Source organism: Chaetomium strumarium (assembly GCF_033439665.1).
Source record: "Chaetomium strumarium strain CBS 333.67 chromosome Unknown B0T15scaffold_5, whole genome shotgun sequence".
Lineage (NCBI taxonomy): Eukaryota > Fungi > Ascomycota > Sordariomycetes > Sordariales > Chaetomiaceae > Chaetomium > Chaetomium strumarium.
Genome location: NW_026944433.1, coordinates 821339 through 838861, shown reverse-complemented (window position 1 = coordinate 838861; position 17523 = coordinate 821339). Strand labels below are relative to the sequence as shown.

Here is a 17523-nt window from a genome sequence, read left to right as displayed (position 1 = left end):
AGCCAGGGCCGTATGGGGCTCGGAAAATCGAACTTCAAACCTGGCAGAGGACACGGCAAGACGAGACCGCGTGGGGTTGGAACTTCTCATCTATGGGGACATCTCAAACGCCGTCTACCCTACTTCCCTGCGCAATGCTCATCCTCGAGGTTGTTGCTCGAACACTGCGTGAAGGTTGAGGAAGGACAGCATGACAAGGGGACTCCCTGACTCCCTTGCTTCGTCGAGAACGTGACGCCGATCGGAAACGGAGCTTCTCTCATGGCCTTCCCATGACCAGTCCTCGAAGACAGGCTTGAACGGGTCGGAGGAATAGGCTGATGGAAAGAATAAGGCAACGATAGCGATTAGACCGTCGAGACACGCACAAGAGCCGGGTCTCCGTGTCAATTGGGATTCATCCATGCGCGGGCTAGTGTAGACGGCAGGGAAACAAGTGCCGTTGGTTGAAATGCCGTCTTACCTTATTGGAGACAGTCCAGCCGTGAAACGTTGTGCTGTCGGCTGATCGCCAGAGCTTACAAGTTTAGTACAGCAGGAAGCATAATCCAGGAGGTCAGACCACTTGTTGGTGTGCGGGAACTGAGATTGGACACGGGTTAGCAGTGAACGCACATTGGATGGTGGCTGACTGAAGAGCGGAAGGTGCGAGCGATGCATTCAGCGCCATCCTGCAACGCATAATCCGTGGCTTGTTTGGAGGCGCGTGATCAGCCGAATCGAAGCTTCAGGGAACAATCTCAAACACCACACGGACCCCTTGACTTTTGGTGTGGTTGCCGAGATGGTAAATCTTCGCGAAACCGCTCGCACTTATCATAAACAACCTAATATTGTCTACTTATTCTAGTTGTGTTGTTTAAGTCAGCCATGGGCCGAACATATGCTCTAGATAGACTCACACTCGTCGATCTCAAGGGATACCGAGAACAGAAATTTTCGACAACTCCGAGAATGAGCGTCCTGGTCATGACTTGGCCGGGCCATTTCTAGCAAGAAACAAGCCGCAACGCTGCAATCAGCATGGAACTCAATTTAACCTACCTACCTACCTGGTAGCTGCCTGGTAGTCATTACTCATATCATGTACATATTGACAACATGATGAACACAACCCCCCCTTCCCAGCTACACCTTGGCCTGCGCAGCCTTCAACATAGGCAGCGTAGCCGTCATGGCCCAGTCATGCGTCTTATCCTTACTCCGGACCCTTCTCGCCTGCTCCTCGGTGAAGCTGCGCGCCTCCACGGCCGGGTTATAGCCCAGCTTATTCGCCCTCCCAACGTCCTCCGACGCAACCACCTGCGCCTCCTGCCCATCCGCCCGGCAGTAGACCGTCACCACCGCCGCGCCCCCCAAGCCCAGGTTATGCTGCAGCGCCCACCGGGTGCGCGGAACGGCCCTGTTGTTGGCCCATCCGCGCAGATGCCACACTAGCTCGGCGCACTGCGCGATCCCCGTTGCGCCGAGCGGGTGGCCCTTGGAGATGAGCCCGCCGCTGGGATTGACCACCACCACGCCTTCACCCTTTTCCCCGTACGTGATCCCGCCGGCCCGCACCAGCTCGTGCGCCTTCCCCGGCTCGGCCAGGCCCAGCGCGTCGAGGAGCACCATCTCGTTGGCGCTGAAGCAGTCGTGCAGCTCGCACACGGCGAAGTCGCGCGGCGTGACCCCGGCCTCGGCCATGGCGGCCGCCGCGGCGCGCTGGGTCATTTCGCGCCCGACCAGGTCGATCGCGCTCTGCGAGAAGAGGGATGGCCCGTCCGTGGCCAGGCACTGGCCCGCGATGAGCACCGCCTGGTCCTTCAGGTGCGGGCGGGCGTCGAGGAAGGCCTGCGAGACGAGCACTGCGGCGGCGCCGCCGTCCGAGGTCGGGCAGCACTGCAGCTTGGTCAGGGGCGAGTGGATCGTGGGCGACGAGAGGATCTGCTCGAGCGTGTAGACGTCCTGGAACTGCGAGTAAGGGTTGTTGACGCTGTGCGCGTGGTTGATGCGCGCGATTTCGGCGAAGTCTTCGGCCGTGGCGCCGTACTTCTCCATGTACTCGCGGCCGGCGTTGCCGAAGATCTGGGCCGCGCCGGGCGCCTTGGTGATGCCCCTCGTCGTCGCCATCATGGCGTACGTGGTGCCGATCGGGTTCTCGCGGTCGTTGAAGAAGGACTGCAGGCTGCCCGGCATCATCTTCTCGAAGCCGACTACCAGGACGCAGTCGGCGCCGCCGGAGGCGATCGTGTTGCGCGCCATGGCCAGCCCCGTCGAGCCCGTCGAGCAGTTGTTGTTGACGTTGTAGATGGGGATCCCCGTCATGCCGAACTGGTAGAAGACGCGCTGGCCGCAGGTCGAGTCGCCGTAGCAGTAGCACGCGATCCCCTGCTCGACGTCGTCGTACGTGATCTGCGCGTCCAGCAGCGCCTTGATGCCCGCCTCGTAGCCCAGCTCCGTGTAGTCGACCTTGCCGCGCGGCTTGATGAACTTGGTCAGGCCCACGCCGAGCACGTAGCACGGCTGTTTCGGCTTGGGGGCCATGGTGGCGGTGGACGGTGGTGCAGGAATTGCTATGTGAAATTTAATTTACAGAAACCGCTTACTAGGACGATAGACCTATGGGAATTGATCATGCCATAGGTAGATGGATTATCAAGGGAACGGCTGTCCTTTAAATACGGAGACAGCCCATTGTCGTCGCCGCATGGATGTGCTATAAGTAATCCGTACCGTGACCCCTGTATGCCGTTCTTTCCCCACTCCTACCCCAGATGCGGGGGTCCGCCGAAGTGCCGAGGCCGAGGCACACTTGCCACTGTCCCGCTTTCTCCTGGTCCCAACCTCCATATTGCGCAGTATGGGGGGCCTACAGTACTACACGTGCAGGAGGGTAACCTGGGAACTGTAAATGCCTCGAAGGGCCTTCACACGCCCTTTGCTCCCCGCACTATCGCTCAAGGGTTGGTTGATGGTCTTTTGTTTCCTCCGGCCTTGGCAACTCCGAGCGCTCCACAACCGGCTCCGGGTACCGGTGTAGAGTGGAGTTGGACCTCGGGGTTGGGCCTTCGGCGAAACCTCGAGGGGATAATGATGTGTAGACCACCGGCATCGCGGGAATATAACGACTCTGCTCCCTTCCTTTGAACGCTAGGCAGTATGTGTGTTCGGCCCGGTGTAGCGTTCTTTAACTAAGCCTGACGTCCATCGAGAGCATTTAACAGTTTGCCCTGCTGGCTGGGACAGGCTTCGAACCGTCTCTCATTAATTCTTCCATAGAAGGTCCTGTCCTACCCAATCTCGATCTTTCCTCTGCCAGAGAAGTCCTGTGCTCTCCATACTGCCTCAGTAGACTTCTCGCATAAGCACTTTATTTTAGCCCGGCAGGCTTGCCCATTTGATGGATATCGGAACCCCGGCCTGTAGCTCCTCCTCCAGCCCGCCCATGTGAATAAAATCCCGGAACGTGCTCATGTGCTCTCTCATGCCCGCAAGGCAATGGGCCAGCCAATGGACGGGATACGGCGTGACGTCTACCTCCGGCAGGGGGGCTTCCGCCTCCTCCCAGTAGGGCCGCGCAACCTCAGTCACCTCCCAGCGCGCGTACAGGAACCCACCGTAAGGGTCGGTCCTCTTCGACTCCGGAACTTTCCCCCGTCCCCAGTTGAAGCCGCGCTCCGGGCGAGGCCGGTTGAGCACCACGCCCTCCCAGCCCTCCTCGAGGCGGTCGATGACGACCAGGGCGCGCCACCAACCGTCCGTGTGGAACGTGGCGGGCAGGTAATAATCTCGGCGGCGCGTCGCGATGCGCGCCGCCACCTCCGCCATGTGGTGCGCCTGGCAGCACTCCACGCGCCGCCCGTCGGGCACGTCGGCCGCCATGGGCAGGCCCACCACCTGGACGCGGTCGCGCATGAGGTCCGGCGCGGCCGTGGCGTCGCACCGCTCGAACTCGGTGCCCGTGTGCAGCTGGAGGGCAAGCTGGCGGATGCGCTCCGTGTCGCCCGCCGCGGGCATGGTGTCGTAGAGCATGATGTCGTAGATGCGGAGGGCGAATAAGGGCGGGCGATGCCTCTCGGCGCTCCTGGTGTAGGCCGTGAAGCAGGGGGCTCCATCGTGGCTGGGTGCCTGGTCGACGACGACTTCCTCCGGCGGACGTTTACGCGGTGGTTTGCCGCCCAACGCTTTCGGAGGTGTCATGGGACCTGCTGGCCTGCTACGAGCCGGTGATAATAGTATGCTGGTGATGGACTAGATGCCGCAGACGCCAGCGGACTGTTCGTTCCCTGTTTTGAGTGGATATTGTAGGTTCAGATCCCGCAGTTTTTGATGGTTATTTTATCAGCTGTATTCAGAACGTGGGCCGGGAATTACAGTGGGATGGTTAAACATGTTCCGTGCAGACATGCCTGGCTTCACCGCACTAGTTGCTCGACGACGGGACTCACGGGAGACAACAGCACGCCGGTCTCTACCAGCCATCTCAATCTCCGGAGCTGCCACAACTCGAACTGCGTGGGCAGAGCTGCAAGATCCGAAGCGACATAGCCTACCTGCTCCTAGCCTCTTTCTAGAGGCTCGTGTGAAGCCTCTCTCACCGACAGAGTTTCAACTTTCAAACGGAGATATTCGTGGAGTGTCGGAGTTTCAGAACGTCCATGCTTCACTCCGTACGGCGTACGCTGCCCACATAGGGTTAGGGTGTGGAGGCTCCGGCCCCCTCCGAGTCCCTCCCCAACGGCGGCTGCCGACGGGCTAGGGCGCTGTGAGGTGGGGCCGATAGTTAGCGACTACCCCACCTCCCAGATAAGCTCCCCCGCGGTCAACCAAGAGCAAGAGCAAGTTGGAGCAGAACACTGGCAACCTCATTCGCCATGGCCAGTAATACACCAGCTATTGAGACTTATCTGCTCGACAAGTAGAGGGACGTGCGGAGTTCAAGGTTTGGGTGCCATGGCGCACTCCGCAGCGGGAAGCTTAGGTATTAGTAAAAGATAAATCCATTGCTATAAGGTGGTATCCTCAGCTTCCGGTTCGCCACCCAACAGACTCGAGAGACATTCTCGCATCTATCTCACCTCGCCGGACGGGGTGTCTCTGATATTGATCCTGCAGCGTTACTGCCCAAGTGCTCTTAGTAGTGTCAGTTACCCCCTCTGGAATGCTACTTCAAGACCGACGCGACCGGTCCCAGCGATTACTCCTCCGTCAACCTCCAGGTTGACTCCCTGAAGCCAGCATCGGACCTTGGTTAATTCTTCGCGATGACTCCTTCTGCTGTTCTCCCCCAGCGGCCAAAGGTGCCGGCGGGGACGCTGACCACCGACTTCGACGACACCCTCCGCTTCTACCTCAACGGCACCCGCATTGTGCTGGACGAGATTGATCCCGAGGTGACCTTGCTAGAATACCTCCGGGGCATCGGATTAACAGGCACCAAGCTGTATGTATATCCCTCCACCTACCTACGTACGTGACCATCACCGCATGAAGCTGACCAACCGTCCGTCACGTCCAGCGGCTGCGGCGAAGGCGGCTGCGGCGCCTGCACGGTCGTGATATCCCAATACAACCCGACGACAAAACACATCTACCACGCGAGCGTCAACGCCTGCCTCGCGCCGCTCGCGTCCGTCGACGGCAAGCACGTCATTACCGTCGAGGGCATCGGCAACGTGCAGCGGCCGCATCCGGCGCAGGAGCGCGTCGCCAAGGGCAACGGCTCGCAGTGCGGCTTCTGCACCCCCGGGATCGTCATGAGCCTATACGCGCTGCTGCGCAACAACTCCGCGCCGACCGAGCACGATGTCGAGGAGGCCTTTGACGGGAACCTGTGTCGCTGTACGGGGTACAGGCCGATTCTGGATGCCGCGCAGACGTTTAGCGTCAGGAGGGATACGAATGGTGTCGGGGCTAGTAATGGGTGCGGAAATGCGAGGGCGAATGGGGGCAGCGGGTGTTGCATGGAGAACGGCAATGGTGATGGGGGGTGTTGTATGAAGGATGGGAAGGTAGACCAGCCGATCAAGAGGTTCACGCCGCCGGGATTCATCGAATACAACCCGGACACGGAACTCATCTTCCCGCCGGCGCTGACGAAGCACGAGTTCCGGCCGCTGGCGTTTGGCAACAAGCGCAAGAAGTGGTTCCGCCCCGTGACGCTGGACCAGCTGCTCGAGATCAAGAGCGCGTATCCCGAGGCCAAGATCATCGGCGGCAGCACCGAGACGCAGATCGAGATCAAGTTCAAGGCGCTGCAGTACCCCGTGTCGGTGTACGTGGGCGATATCGCGGAGCTGAGGCAGTACTCCCTAAACGAGGACCATGTCGAGATCGGGGGTAACATCACCCTGACCGACCTTGAGACCGTCTGCCAGGAGGCCCTGGCGGAGTACGGAGAAGCCAGGGGCCAGGTCTTCAGTGCCATACACAAGCAGCTCAAATACTTCGCCGGGAGGCAGATCCGCAACGTCGGCACCCCAGCTGGGAATCTGGTCACGGCCTCTCCCATATCGGATCTGAATCCTGTCTTCATGGCCGCAGACGCCGTCTTGGTTGCGAAGACGGTAGGCAAGGACATCGAGATTCCTATGGCGGAGTTCTTCATGGGTTATCGTCGGACAGCGCTACCAGACAAAGCGGTGCTCGCTTCCATCCGCATTCCCCTTACCCAGGAAAAGAACGAGTTCTTCCGCGCCTACAAGCAGGCGAAGCGCAAGGATGATGATATCGCCATCGTAACGGCCGCCCTGAAACTGCGGCTCAGCGATGACGGAGTTGTCGAGACGGCTAATCTCGTCTACGGCGGCATGGCACCCATGACCGTGGCGGCGAAGCAGGCGAATGCGTACCTCGTCGGGAGCAAATTCGCGGAGCTCGAGACGCTCGAAGGGGTCATGAACGCGCTTGGTCGTGATTTCGACCTGCAGTTCAGTGTGCCCGGCGGCATGGCCTCCTACCGAAAGTCACTGGCCCTGGGCTTCTTCTACCGCTTCTACCACGAAGTTATGTTGACAGTGGGCGCAAACGCCGATAAGGAGGCTGCCTCGGAACTGGAGAGGGAGCTTTCCACGGGCAACGAGGACAGGGAGGCGGCGGCAGCATACATGCAGGAGACGGTCGGGAAGTCCAACCCGCACGTGGCCGCGCTGAAGCAAGTGACGGGCGAGGCGCAGTATACCGACGACATGCCGCCGTTGAAGAATGAGCTGTACGGCTGCCTCGTGCTGTCGACGAAGGCGCACGCCAAGCTCAAATCGGTCGACCACACGCCGGCGCTCGAGATTCCCGGCGTGGTGGACTACATCGACAGGAGCCACATGCCCAGTCCGCGGGCCAACCGCTGGGGCGCGCCGCATTTTGAGGAGACCTTCTTTGCCGAGGACGAGGTGCACACCGCCGGGCAGCCCATCGGCCTGATCCTGGCCACATCGGCGGCGCGTGCTGCTGAGGGGGCCCGGGCGGTGAAGATTGAGTATGAAGAGCTACCAGCCATTTTCACGATTGAAGAGGCCATTGAGAAGGAGAGCTTCTTCAACTTCTTCAGGGAGATCAAGAAGGGTGATCCCGAAGAAGCCTTCAAGCAGTGCGATTATGTGTTCACGGGGACGACGAGGATGGGCGGCCAGGAGCATTTCTACCTGGAGACGAACGCCGCCGTCGTGATTCCCAAGCCGGAAGACGGAGAGATGGAGATCTGGTCGAGTACACAGAATCCAAACGAAGCGTATGTTGTCCTTCTCTCTCAAGATGGTGTAGAACGAACGATGCACTGACTGACACTGTCTTTGAAGTCAAGCATATGCCGCGCAAGTCTGCGAGGTCCAGTCTAACAAGATCGTCGTCAAAGTGAAGCGCATGGGTGGAGGCTTTGGGGGCAAGGAGAGCCGGTCCGTTCCGCTCAGCACCATCCTCGCGCTGGCAGCGAAGAAGACGCGCCGGCCTGTCCGCTGCATGCTTACGCGTGAGGAGGACATGGTCACGTCCGGCCAGCGGCACCCCTTTCTGGGGCGATGGAAGGTGGGCGTCAACAAGGACGGCAAGATCCAGGCGCTCGACCTCGACATCTTCAACAACGCCGGCTGGAGCTGGGACCTCAGCGCGGCCGTATGCGAGCGCTCCATGACCCACTCGGACGGCTGCTACCGGATCCCCAACATCCACGTGCGCGGGCGCATCTGCAGGACTAACACCATGTCCAACACGGCCTTCCGCGGCTTCGGCGGGCCGCAGGGCATGTTCATCGCCGAGTCGTACATGTCCGAGGTGGCCGACCGCCTGGGCATACCGGTCGAGCAGCTGCGCGAGATCAACATGTACCAGCCCAACGACCTCACCCACTTCAACCAGCCGCTGACCGACTGGCACGTGCCGCTAATGTACCGACAGGTGCAGGAGGAGGCCGACTACGCTGCGCGCCGGGAAGCCATCACGCAGTTCAACGCGTCCCACAAGTGGCGCAAGCGCGGGCTCGCGCTCATCCCAACAAAGTTCGGCATCTCGTTCACGGCGCTGTGGTTCAACCAGGCCGGCGCCCTCGTGCACATCTACCACGACGGCTCCGTGCTGGTCGCGCACGGCGGCACCGAGATGGGGCAGGGGCTGCACACCAAGATGACCATGATCGCGGCGCAGGCCCTGGGCGTGCCCATGGAGGACGTGTACATCTCGGAGACGGCCACCAACACGGTCGCCAACGCCTCGGCCACCGCCGCCTCGGCCTCGTCCGACCTGAACGGCTACGCCATCTACAACGCCTGCGCGCAGCTCAATGCCCGCTTGCAGCCCTACCGCGAGAAACTAGGCCCCTCCGCCACCATGCGCGAACTGGCGCACGCAGCCTACTTCGACCGTGTCAACCTCTCCGCCCAGGGGTTCTACAAGACCCCCGAGATCGGTTACACGTGGGGCGAGAACAAGGGCAAGATGTTCTTCTACTTCACGCAGGGCGTCACCGCCGCGGAAGTGGAACTCGACACTCTCACGGGATCCTGGACCTGCCTACGGGCAGATATCAAGATGGACGTGGGCCAGTCCATCAACCCGGCGATCGACTACGGCCAGATCCAGGGCGCCTTCGTCCAGGGCATGGGGCTGTTCACCATGGAAGAGTCCCTCTGGCTACGCAACGGTCCGCAGCGGGGCACTCTGTTCACCCGCGGGCCGGGCACCTACAAGATCCCCGGGTTCAGGGACATCCCGCAGGTGTGGAACGTGAGTCTGCTCAAGGGCGTGGAGTGGCAGGACCTGAGGACAATCCAGCGCAGCAGGGGGGTCGGGGAGCCGCCGCTCTTCATGGGCAGCGCTGTGTTCTTTGCTATCAGGGATGCGCTGAAGGCCGCGAGGAAGGAGTATGGGGTCGAGGCGACGCGGGGCGTGGATGACCCCGCCGATGGGCTTCTGAGGCTGGAGAGCCCGGCTACGCCCGAGAGGATCAGGCTGGCGTGTGTTGATCCCATTATGGAGAGGGCTAGGGTCAGGCCGAAGGAAGGGGAGAAGAGCTTTTTCATAGCTATTTAAGTGGTGGGGAACTTGGGGTTTTGGATTGAGTTGTCACAGTTCAGGTTGGGTAAGGTAACCTTACTGTGTATGCCAGATTCCGAGTCTGACACGAGGCAATAGCACACCCGATATGGCATGGTTTGAGCTGGCTGCCTTTGCCAACCTATATACATGGATCAATGCTACCTAGGTACCTAGCCGGTGTGACTTGATACCTCCGAAGTAGTTCCCCTGAATCTCTGTTCTGCTAAGTCGTCTTGAGGACTGTTGCCAACCAGCTCAGATCAGACGCGGCAGCTCTCACTGACTACTAATAGGTACCACAGAAGCTATTTAACCTGATCCCCCATCGAAGCTCAACCGCAGATATCTGCTTTGCAAGATCTCTTCCAGCCTCCCATCGTTGCAATAATGTGCCAAGTTGATCGCCTTGGTCGCCCACTCCTTGGCCCGCTCAGCCTCATGAGCACTGTAGCAGTCGATGGCGTGGTTAAATGCCGTGGTAGCCATCCATTCCAGCTCCTCTTCCGGCCATGTGGCTTCACTCTGCTGTCAGTGTCAGAAACCTTTCCCTTTCTAGCTTTTTCAGAGGAAAAAATGTCGAAGGTAGGTCATGGATGGGTGCAAGGACAACGTACCTCTCGCAACTCCCTTGCCTTACTGCACGCCTCATCCAGCAGCTTCATCGCCAGCCCATCATCCAGCGGCAATGTCGCATGGAACAGGCAGCGCGTGTACTTGGCCAGCTTGACCGCGTCGAAGCTCTCGAGCACCCAAATTTCGTTGACAATCTTGCGCATGGTAGAGTACAACACTTTTGAACATCGTTAGCCTCTGGGTCAGGAAATGGAGGATATTGAGATACCAGTAATCATACCTTGTCCCGGAGCCTTAGCTCGCAGCAGGCTGTCTGCCATAGCCTGGAACGCCGTGATGTTCTTGCATGGTACCGCCCTGTGCACGATGCCGCCCAGGTCTTCCCATTGTTTTAGCGCAACGGCGGCTTCAAAGTCGAACGCAAGCAACGTGGCGTGCTTCCGGAGCATGTCGTCCTTTGACTGCTCGTCCAACTGGGGCAGGTGCTCGGGGAGCTCGCTGTCAAAGGCCATGATGTGTTTCCGCATCTTAGTGTAATCCTGCCGTTGCTGGTCGACACTGTCTTGCGTCCTTGCCAGGGCGACTAGTGCCGACGAAATGACAAAATGAGAGAAGAGAGACTTGAGGGATAACTCAACCTTGTCTCCTATATCGGACGGGAAATGGTTGATGATGTTGACGCATGCCGTTAGCATCTGTACGACACAACGGAGCTCCCAGAACGCCGTATTCTTTAAGGCTAGGTTGTAGGCATTTCTACTAAACCACTCGAGTTCCTCAATTGTGAATAGTTTGCGCCCTGGTATACTGTCTTCCTTCTGCCGCTCGAGAGCAAGCACGACTGCTGTGGTCAGTATGCTATCCCGTAAAGTCTCAGAGAAAAGTGCTCACCAGCATCAAACTCCTCACAGAGGCCATTCACGATCATGTCCGTGTCAACTCCAGGCCTCTCAGCCAGCAAATTTAACAAGCGGATGGTGCACCGAAACAGAGCAGGCAGATGTATTGGATTTGGTTCCTTGTACTCGTATTTCTCATGGAGCTTTCTCAAAGCGTTGATGGCACACAGAATGTCGCCGGCCTTCTGTGACTCTGCGATGCAAGCGCCGAGGTAGTCGACGTGGTCTGGTGCCTGGGCCACGTTCTCGAGACATTCCGCAGCTAGAGCACGATCCTCAATGCGGACGGCGACCTTGAATGCTAGGTACGCCGTCATGGGTTCCTTCCGGCTCTGTGGCGACATCTTGTGGACGATGGATGCCGCTAAATCCAAGCTGTTCCTTGCAAGAGCACATAGAAGTAACTTCCTTCCCGTTGTCAGCATTCTCTCGAGTCGGGATTAAAGCGTAGGTCTACCTTTCTAATTTGGACATGTTGCCAGGGCCGCAACTCCGGAAAACGCTGTTCAAGGAAAGCTGGCACCAGCTTTCAGCCAGATCATACTGCCCCTGATTATAGTTCGACTCCAGCTTCTTCCAGAGCAGCTGCCGCGCTCATTAGTACGTAGCCAGTACCTAGACCGACGAGGTAACATACCGCCTGCGCTGCGACGGCCGCCTCCGCGCTCAATGGACCAGTAAGATATCCAAGTACATTCCTCGCGGCATTGATAGTCTCGACTGTATCCCGCTGGTTGGTGATCATCCACATGCGCGTCACCACGGCCTTTTCCATCCACCCGCTCTTCTGTGCACAATTGAGCGCCATTATGAAGTCGTCCAGTACAGCGCATCCGGCCCCAGGGCTCTTGTCGTGAAGCTTCCGAATGTGGTGCATGATCACTTTGAACCCGGACTCGGAGAAGGAAAAGTTCCGTATGATATGCCGTAAGACGTCAGCATATGCTTCGCTATCGAAGACCTCGGCAGGTGTTTTCTGAAGTAGTTCGAGCTTGAGCAACGAGACGACAAACTTGTTGCCTGCTTCCGCCTCGATGAACTCGACGTAGTGTTTGGCCTTCTCGAGTCCCTCCGGAGTGCCCGTGCCTAGAAGGGCGGTAACTATGGCCTGCAAGGTTGCCAGCCGCAGCTCAAGGCCTTCTCGTGATAGCCGTTCCAGCTCTTGGGCGTTGATGATTGTGTTCGCCCGCTCCAACCACTTGACCGCTATTGCGAAGTCGCTCCGAGCAGACAGAGACTTGCCAATCTCGTACAGAACGTCGGCGAGTCGCTCGGCATATTCGGGGGTAAGAAGTTCTTGGAGACACTCAGTCTTGGTGTACATGTGTTCCGCGACGTCGAGTCTGTCTTCAACCCAGGACTGTCTCTGTCAGTGCCGTAGCGCATTTCTCTGTCAAGAAAATACATACCAACGCCGTCCGCATGATGAAATATTCCACCTCCATGCATCGACACTCTCTGACTTCGTCCTCCGGCAAAGATTCCATCATATCTTGCAGCCACCCCTTATAATCAGCTGCCATCTGCATCACCTGCCCAGCGAACTTCACCTCCCCGGAATCTGCTTGTGTCAGCCAAGTATCACAACCCTCACAGAAATGACAACCAAACCAACTCACCAATGCAATCCCTAACCACCTTCAGAGCCAACCTCATCAGCCTCACCACAACCCCAACCCGTCCATTCTCCTTCGGCCTAGCCACTCCCAACAGACGGAAGGCAAGGACCCTCCCGTAAAGGTATAGCCGCCCCAATAACCCAAGCTTACTTCGCCCCTTCCCATCTCCTTCCCCGTGTCTCTCCCTCCCAGCACCACCATCCACTTGACGTTCACCACCAACCTTACAACATTCCTTCTCCCGATTCAGCCTCCCCAGCCGCGTACAAACGTTCCACAACCCCGTCGCCAGCTCATCGATCTCCGGATCCCCGCTCAGTCCGGGCACGTAGGTCTGCTGGCACACGTGCAGGCGCTCGACGTGCTTGGCGACGTCGGCCACGAGCTGGTCGGCGAGCGGGGTGTCGGAGGGGTCCGGGGCGGAAAGGAGTTTCTTAAGGTGAGTTGCGAATTCTATACCCAAGCCAATCACATATAGGTTAGCCAGTGAGTTTTCGCTTGTGGCAGAACCAAAACGGAAGGGAGGGTACCGGCATGCCTGGATATGTATGTATGTTGCGGCGGTGTGGGGGTTCTAACTGGAAAAGGGGGACGGGGGTACTAGAGATAGACTGTGGAAAAAGGGGTAAGGGGGGAGGAGATGGATAGACATACCGACGGCTGCTTCTATGTGTTTCGCCGATTTACCCGATGAGTGGGACGCTGGTTTTGGTGTCCGTACGAGTGGCATGGCGAAGGGAAGTGGGCGGTCTTAGAAGAGAGGGGGTTTCGCTGGATGGATGTCTTTCACTTGAAAGTTTAGATGTCATGGGACGTGAGACAAAACAAGTCGCAGAGGATCAAGGGATTCCGTCAAGTTGAGAAGAAGCGCGGAGCGTTCCGCTGGGTTGGTTGATTTCTGCCTGGGCTCCTTCAATCTATCTAAGGAAGGTGCGATCGACCACCATCCATCCGCCTTATGGCAGTGCCTCAGGATGTGAACGTCCCGTCCTCTATGAACGATAAATGTAACGGCGTCCCATCTCGTGGGTATCACATATACGAGGCCTAGTAATCTCAACTACAACGGTCAAGCTATCCAAATGTATCCATCCATATTGGTTCGTCACGGAACCGGAACCAGTACACCAACCTTCGTTGCTCTTTGACGCAGGACAAAAACTTAGAAGCATGGTCGGGGTTAACTGGCATGTAGTGATAGTTGGAGCTTTGGCAACAACGGTAGTTGTTTGGTGTTGGTGGATGTCCACGACCGGCTCCGTTATTGCTCGGGTTCCGGGTCGTGGGGAAGGAAATTGCCAATGATCAGGCTCGGACTGCGACGGTCAGCGGAAGGGTTTGCTAAGTCGGGCGAGCCAGGAAAGCATACATCTTGTGCTCATCCTTGCGGACTCGGAATGAGAAACAGCAGTTGACGCGGTGATCTACCCCATCAATGGGGCTCTTGAGCGAGCAGGCCGTGAGCAGAGTGTCGTGCGCCGGATCGAAGGCGATGGTTCCGAACTCTTCCCAGTACCGCACGTTCGACTCCTCTGTGAGTATCTGGTGCAGGGCAATTTTACCCTGCCAAATATGTCAGTCGAGCTACACGGGGACCCCAGCAACGGCTCTGTACTCACGCCCCGCAAATCCTCGACCGGCACCTTGATGAGCTCGGCCATCTCTTTGTTTCCCCGAAAAATCTCTCCTGTGCGCCTCCAGCAACAGGCGGGGACGGCCATACTGGCAAAGACGCGGTCGAGGTCCATCAGCGTCCTCTCAAACCACATCTCGACCAACACGAGATCCATGTCGGTCAGGTCCTTCATCTTCTCGCGGAACTTCGGTCGGAAGCGGTCCAGTTGCCTGAGGATCTTCTGCTTCGACGACGCGGCGACGTGGGTGTCGAGGTAGTTCTGCAGACGAGTGTACCCCTTGATGTAGTTGAACGGCTTCAGCAGCCCCGCTTCGTACTTGGCCTGCAGCACCTGGCGCATGCGCTCCTCTGGCGTGGCGTTTCCGGAGGGGTCTGCCGCCTGGAGGTAGTATGCGCGCGTCTTGTCCGTGGGCAGCGCACTTGTGGGCCGCGAGATGGTTTTGCCCTGCTCGGCATTTGGCGCGGGCATCGAGGTTCCCGGGACGGCACTTGGTGGGAGCATGGCGCTGCTGCTGGGAAACAGGGAGGCGGAGTCAGCCTGGTTCGGGTCTTCGACCAGGAGAGCGCCGTCATCGAGCAGGCTTGTCTGTAAAAAGTCGTTCAAGAGGCTGAACTCATTTGAGACCTCGGGCGCGATCCCGAAGGTGCTGTGGAAGTTATGCATGTCGTGATAATGATTCTGGGACGCCAGCCAGGCATCGGACAAACCGGCAACTGCGGAAGGTAGCTTCAGCTCCTGTCGTGTCTCAGGCATAATACGGTGTTTCATGGAAATTGAAGTCACCTACACTGGCTCATTGCGCTGCCCAGGGTACTGGCCGCTATGCCGGACACTGGTGTGGGTTGCACGAGCTGGAGGGGATTGGCACTTCGGCTTGCTAGCGCCGCGGCGTCGAACGCGGCCTTCGCCGCCTGCCCCGGTCCGCTACTCATGGCCGAGTCGAAGGAGGGCGGCCTCATGGAGCCGGCATTCTGGTTGACGCTGCTGTGTCCCGTGTCCGGCTGGGATTCAGTCTCGTGGACTGTGGACAGGCCGCTCTTGGACTTCCTCGACTCGTGGTCACGAGGTTCGTCATGACACAAATGGCCAATGTTGCGTTTGATGCATCTCGTACACGGCCTCGCCTGTCCACGACATGGCCTCGGGTCAACATCTGCCCGTTGCCGGACCAATAGGTCGAGGCATGGAAGGAAAGGGAAGAGCACGTACAAGATCGCAGGTCATGTGCTAGGTTTAGCAGGACATGGTTAGCCACTAGAACGACCAGAGGATTGTGCGCAGGCTGTTGCCGTATCCGGCCAGGCGAACGTCTGTGCGCCGCAGCAGGACACCCTTCGCGGCGACAGCCCCCAGCAGCGCCACTGAGAATCGTGAAGCAGAAGGCCGACTTGCGGACAGGGGGTTGCGTGGTATGCCCGGCGCATTGGGACGATTGACTTACAGATCGACGGCAGTAGAGACAGGCTGCGGGGTACAAGCAATCGATGTTAGTTTATTACGGGCACCATCGTGGGGACAAACAGCGCGAAGGCCAGCTCTCACCATGATTCACCTTGCGCCGCTTCTTGGGGGTCCTCTGGGCATCATCTGCGGCTGGTGCACGCCGATCCTGGGCCTTGGCCTCTCCCTCGGACTTGGAGGCACTGCCCTCGTTCCCGCTCGTCCTCTCCATGGCTTCGGTTGCCGTCATTGTCTATTGGATGCGGCTCCCATTGGGTCTTGTGGTTACGCAACGGACGTCGAGTTCGCAGCTCATTTGAGCAGGGCCGACGGGTCCTCGCAGGGCTTGGAAGCGATTCGAGGGCCCTTCCGACGCAGCACCTGCTGCTCTGTCGGTTGTGCTGCCGCTGCCGCCGTTCTACCTAACGCTGCTGCTATGCTTCTGCTCCCTTCCCAGCTGCCCTCGCTGTCTCGGTTGTTCTGCGACACTTGGTGGGCGGTTGTGCGCGGCTGCGATCGGCTCGGGTTGCCACGGTGACGGTCGCGTCGTTTGTACTTTCTATTGTGGCCGTGGACAGAGCATCGTTGCGTGCAATTGACCGCATTACGTGGGCGGTCTTGGGCAGGCGAGCAAGCAGAAAGCAGTCCGCTTCGCTCGAGTTAAAGAAACACTGCCTCTCCACCTTCAGGCCGACCTTGCGCGCCCACTGCGGGACCCGATGACTAGGGCGCAACTTGCACAGCGGGTCCGGACGACCGGCCCACCTTGGCGGTTGCCGAGCGGGGGGCGGGTTCCATCAACCGAGGGGCAAATTTTTGAAAAGGCCGAGAACGCCCAGGCTCGGCGGGCGCCATGGTGATGGTTCGTCACACGGCTGACGGTTTTAAAATTCCCAGTTTTCCAATCGTTGTGTCCCATGTTATCGACTTTCAAGAGCTACGATCTCAGCTTCGTGTTCCCGCCCATCAAGCCAGCAATTTACTAGCGAATCAACGTTGGGAAAGCCTCAAGGCATGCCTTTCCCTTCTCGTGGCTCCGTTACTCGCTAAAATGCTCTATTCCTAGCGTGCAGAGATCAGACCGTCATCATGCGAGTTCTTTCCATATTGGGTTGGCTTGGGAAGCTGCGAAGTCAGCTGGGCAGGAATCGCTGTGATTGCCTGCTTGAGGCTTGGTATTCCGTAATGCCATCCCCCATCAATTCCTGCCAGCCATTCTTCCCGCTTCCTTCCTTTTCATGTGACGGTTTTCTGAACGCTACTGGGGATATTGCATTCAGCTTACAGTTCACGGAAACATATGAACTTAGGAAATCAGTAGCGGGTGTCTTGCACACGCATTGAGTAGCTTAGCTAAGTAGATATTGTACAATACACATATATAAGTATACAATACATACCGTACCCAGCATACTACCTACGTATCGTATAACAGCAATGATATCTTAAGACAGCGGGAGTACCTTACCTACCTACTATACACGTACCGTACCTTGCCTGTGTAAGTTACTACCGAGTCTCGTCAATCCCCTATATATGAGCCTCCAACAATCATTCCACTCTTGGCTTAGATATTCCCTTCTCGCACAAGCATTGCGCTAATAATGCGACTGTCGTATTTCAGCCTGGCTCGGCAGGTGTCGAGACACAAAGCGGGTTGAGACAGAAATACGATCCCACTGCTACCTTCGTGCCTGACGAATCGACAAGGCGTCTGTTTCACAGCAGCTGATCACCAACCGTCCCTTGGGAGATTGGTTCCCCGCGGAGCTTCCAGCCACAAATCCTACCTCCGCTGGGTTGGTGCTATGACCAAGCAACCATGGAAGCTTCGGACGATACACAGTA

The 17523-nt window shown here is 58.1% G+C and overlaps 5 protein-coding genes across 5 annotated transcripts; 2 read left to right on the top strand and 3 right to left on the bottom strand.

Annotated features, from left to right (window-relative positions):
* Window positions 1-1128: 1128 nt before the first annotated feature.
* On the bottom strand, window positions 1129-2526 carry B0T15DRAFT_436367 (thiolase-like protein; the record flags this gene model as incomplete). The annotated part of the gene is made up of 1 exon (XM_062865834.1): window positions 1129-2526. The coding sequence occupies one exon, from the start codon at window positions 2524-2526 to the stop codon at window positions 1129-1131; it is 1398 nt and encodes a 465-aa protein (XP_062719901.1).
* Window positions 2527-3243: 717 nt separating this feature from the next.
* On the bottom strand, window positions 3244-4277 carry B0T15DRAFT_230931 (uncharacterized protein). Its single transcript, XM_062862942.1, has one exon. The coding sequence runs from the start codon at window positions 4180-4182 to the stop codon at window positions 3358-3360; it is 825 nt and encodes a 274-aa protein (XP_062719900.1). The 5' UTR covers window positions 4183-4277; the 3' UTR covers window positions 3244-3357.
* A 491-nt stretch (window positions 4278-4768) lies between these two features.
* Window positions 4769-9764, top strand: B0T15DRAFT_436364 (molybdopterin binding aldehyde oxidase/xanthine dehydrogenase). The gene is made up of 3 exons (XM_062865833.1): window positions 4769-5425; window positions 5501-7708; window positions 7776-9764. Exons 1-3 carry the CDS (start codon window positions 5247-5249, stop codon window positions 9499-9501), a joined length of 4113 nt encoding a protein of 1370 aa, XP_062719899.1. The 5' UTR covers window positions 4769-5246; the 3' UTR covers window positions 9502-9764.
* A 52-nt stretch (window positions 9765-9816) lies between these two features.
* B0T15DRAFT_398653 (meiosis protein SPO22/ZIP4 like-domain-containing protein) lies at window positions 9817-15925 on the bottom strand (the record flags this gene model as incomplete). The annotated part of the gene is made up of 15 exons (XM_062864963.1): window positions 9817-10029; window positions 10122-10297; window positions 10972-11354; window positions 11437-11564; window positions 11617-12339; window positions 12389-12523; window positions 12591-13172; window positions 13200-13300; window positions 13641-13645; window positions 13968-14161; window positions 14218-14948; window positions 15023-15359; window positions 15445-15462; window positions 15677-15699; window positions 15778-15925. 15 exons carry the CDS (start codon window positions 15923-15925, stop codon window positions 9817-9819), a joined length of 3897 nt encoding a protein of 1298 aa, XP_062719898.1.
* A 523-nt stretch (window positions 15926-16448) lies between these two features.
* On the top strand, window positions 16449-17076 carry B0T15DRAFT_535594 (uncharacterized protein). The gene has a single exon (XM_062869503.1). The coding sequence runs from the start codon at window positions 16765-16767 to the stop codon at window positions 17017-17019; it is 255 nt and encodes an 84-aa protein (XP_062719897.1). The 5' UTR covers window positions 16449-16764; the 3' UTR covers window positions 17020-17076.
* Window positions 17077-17523: the final 447 nt, after the last annotated feature.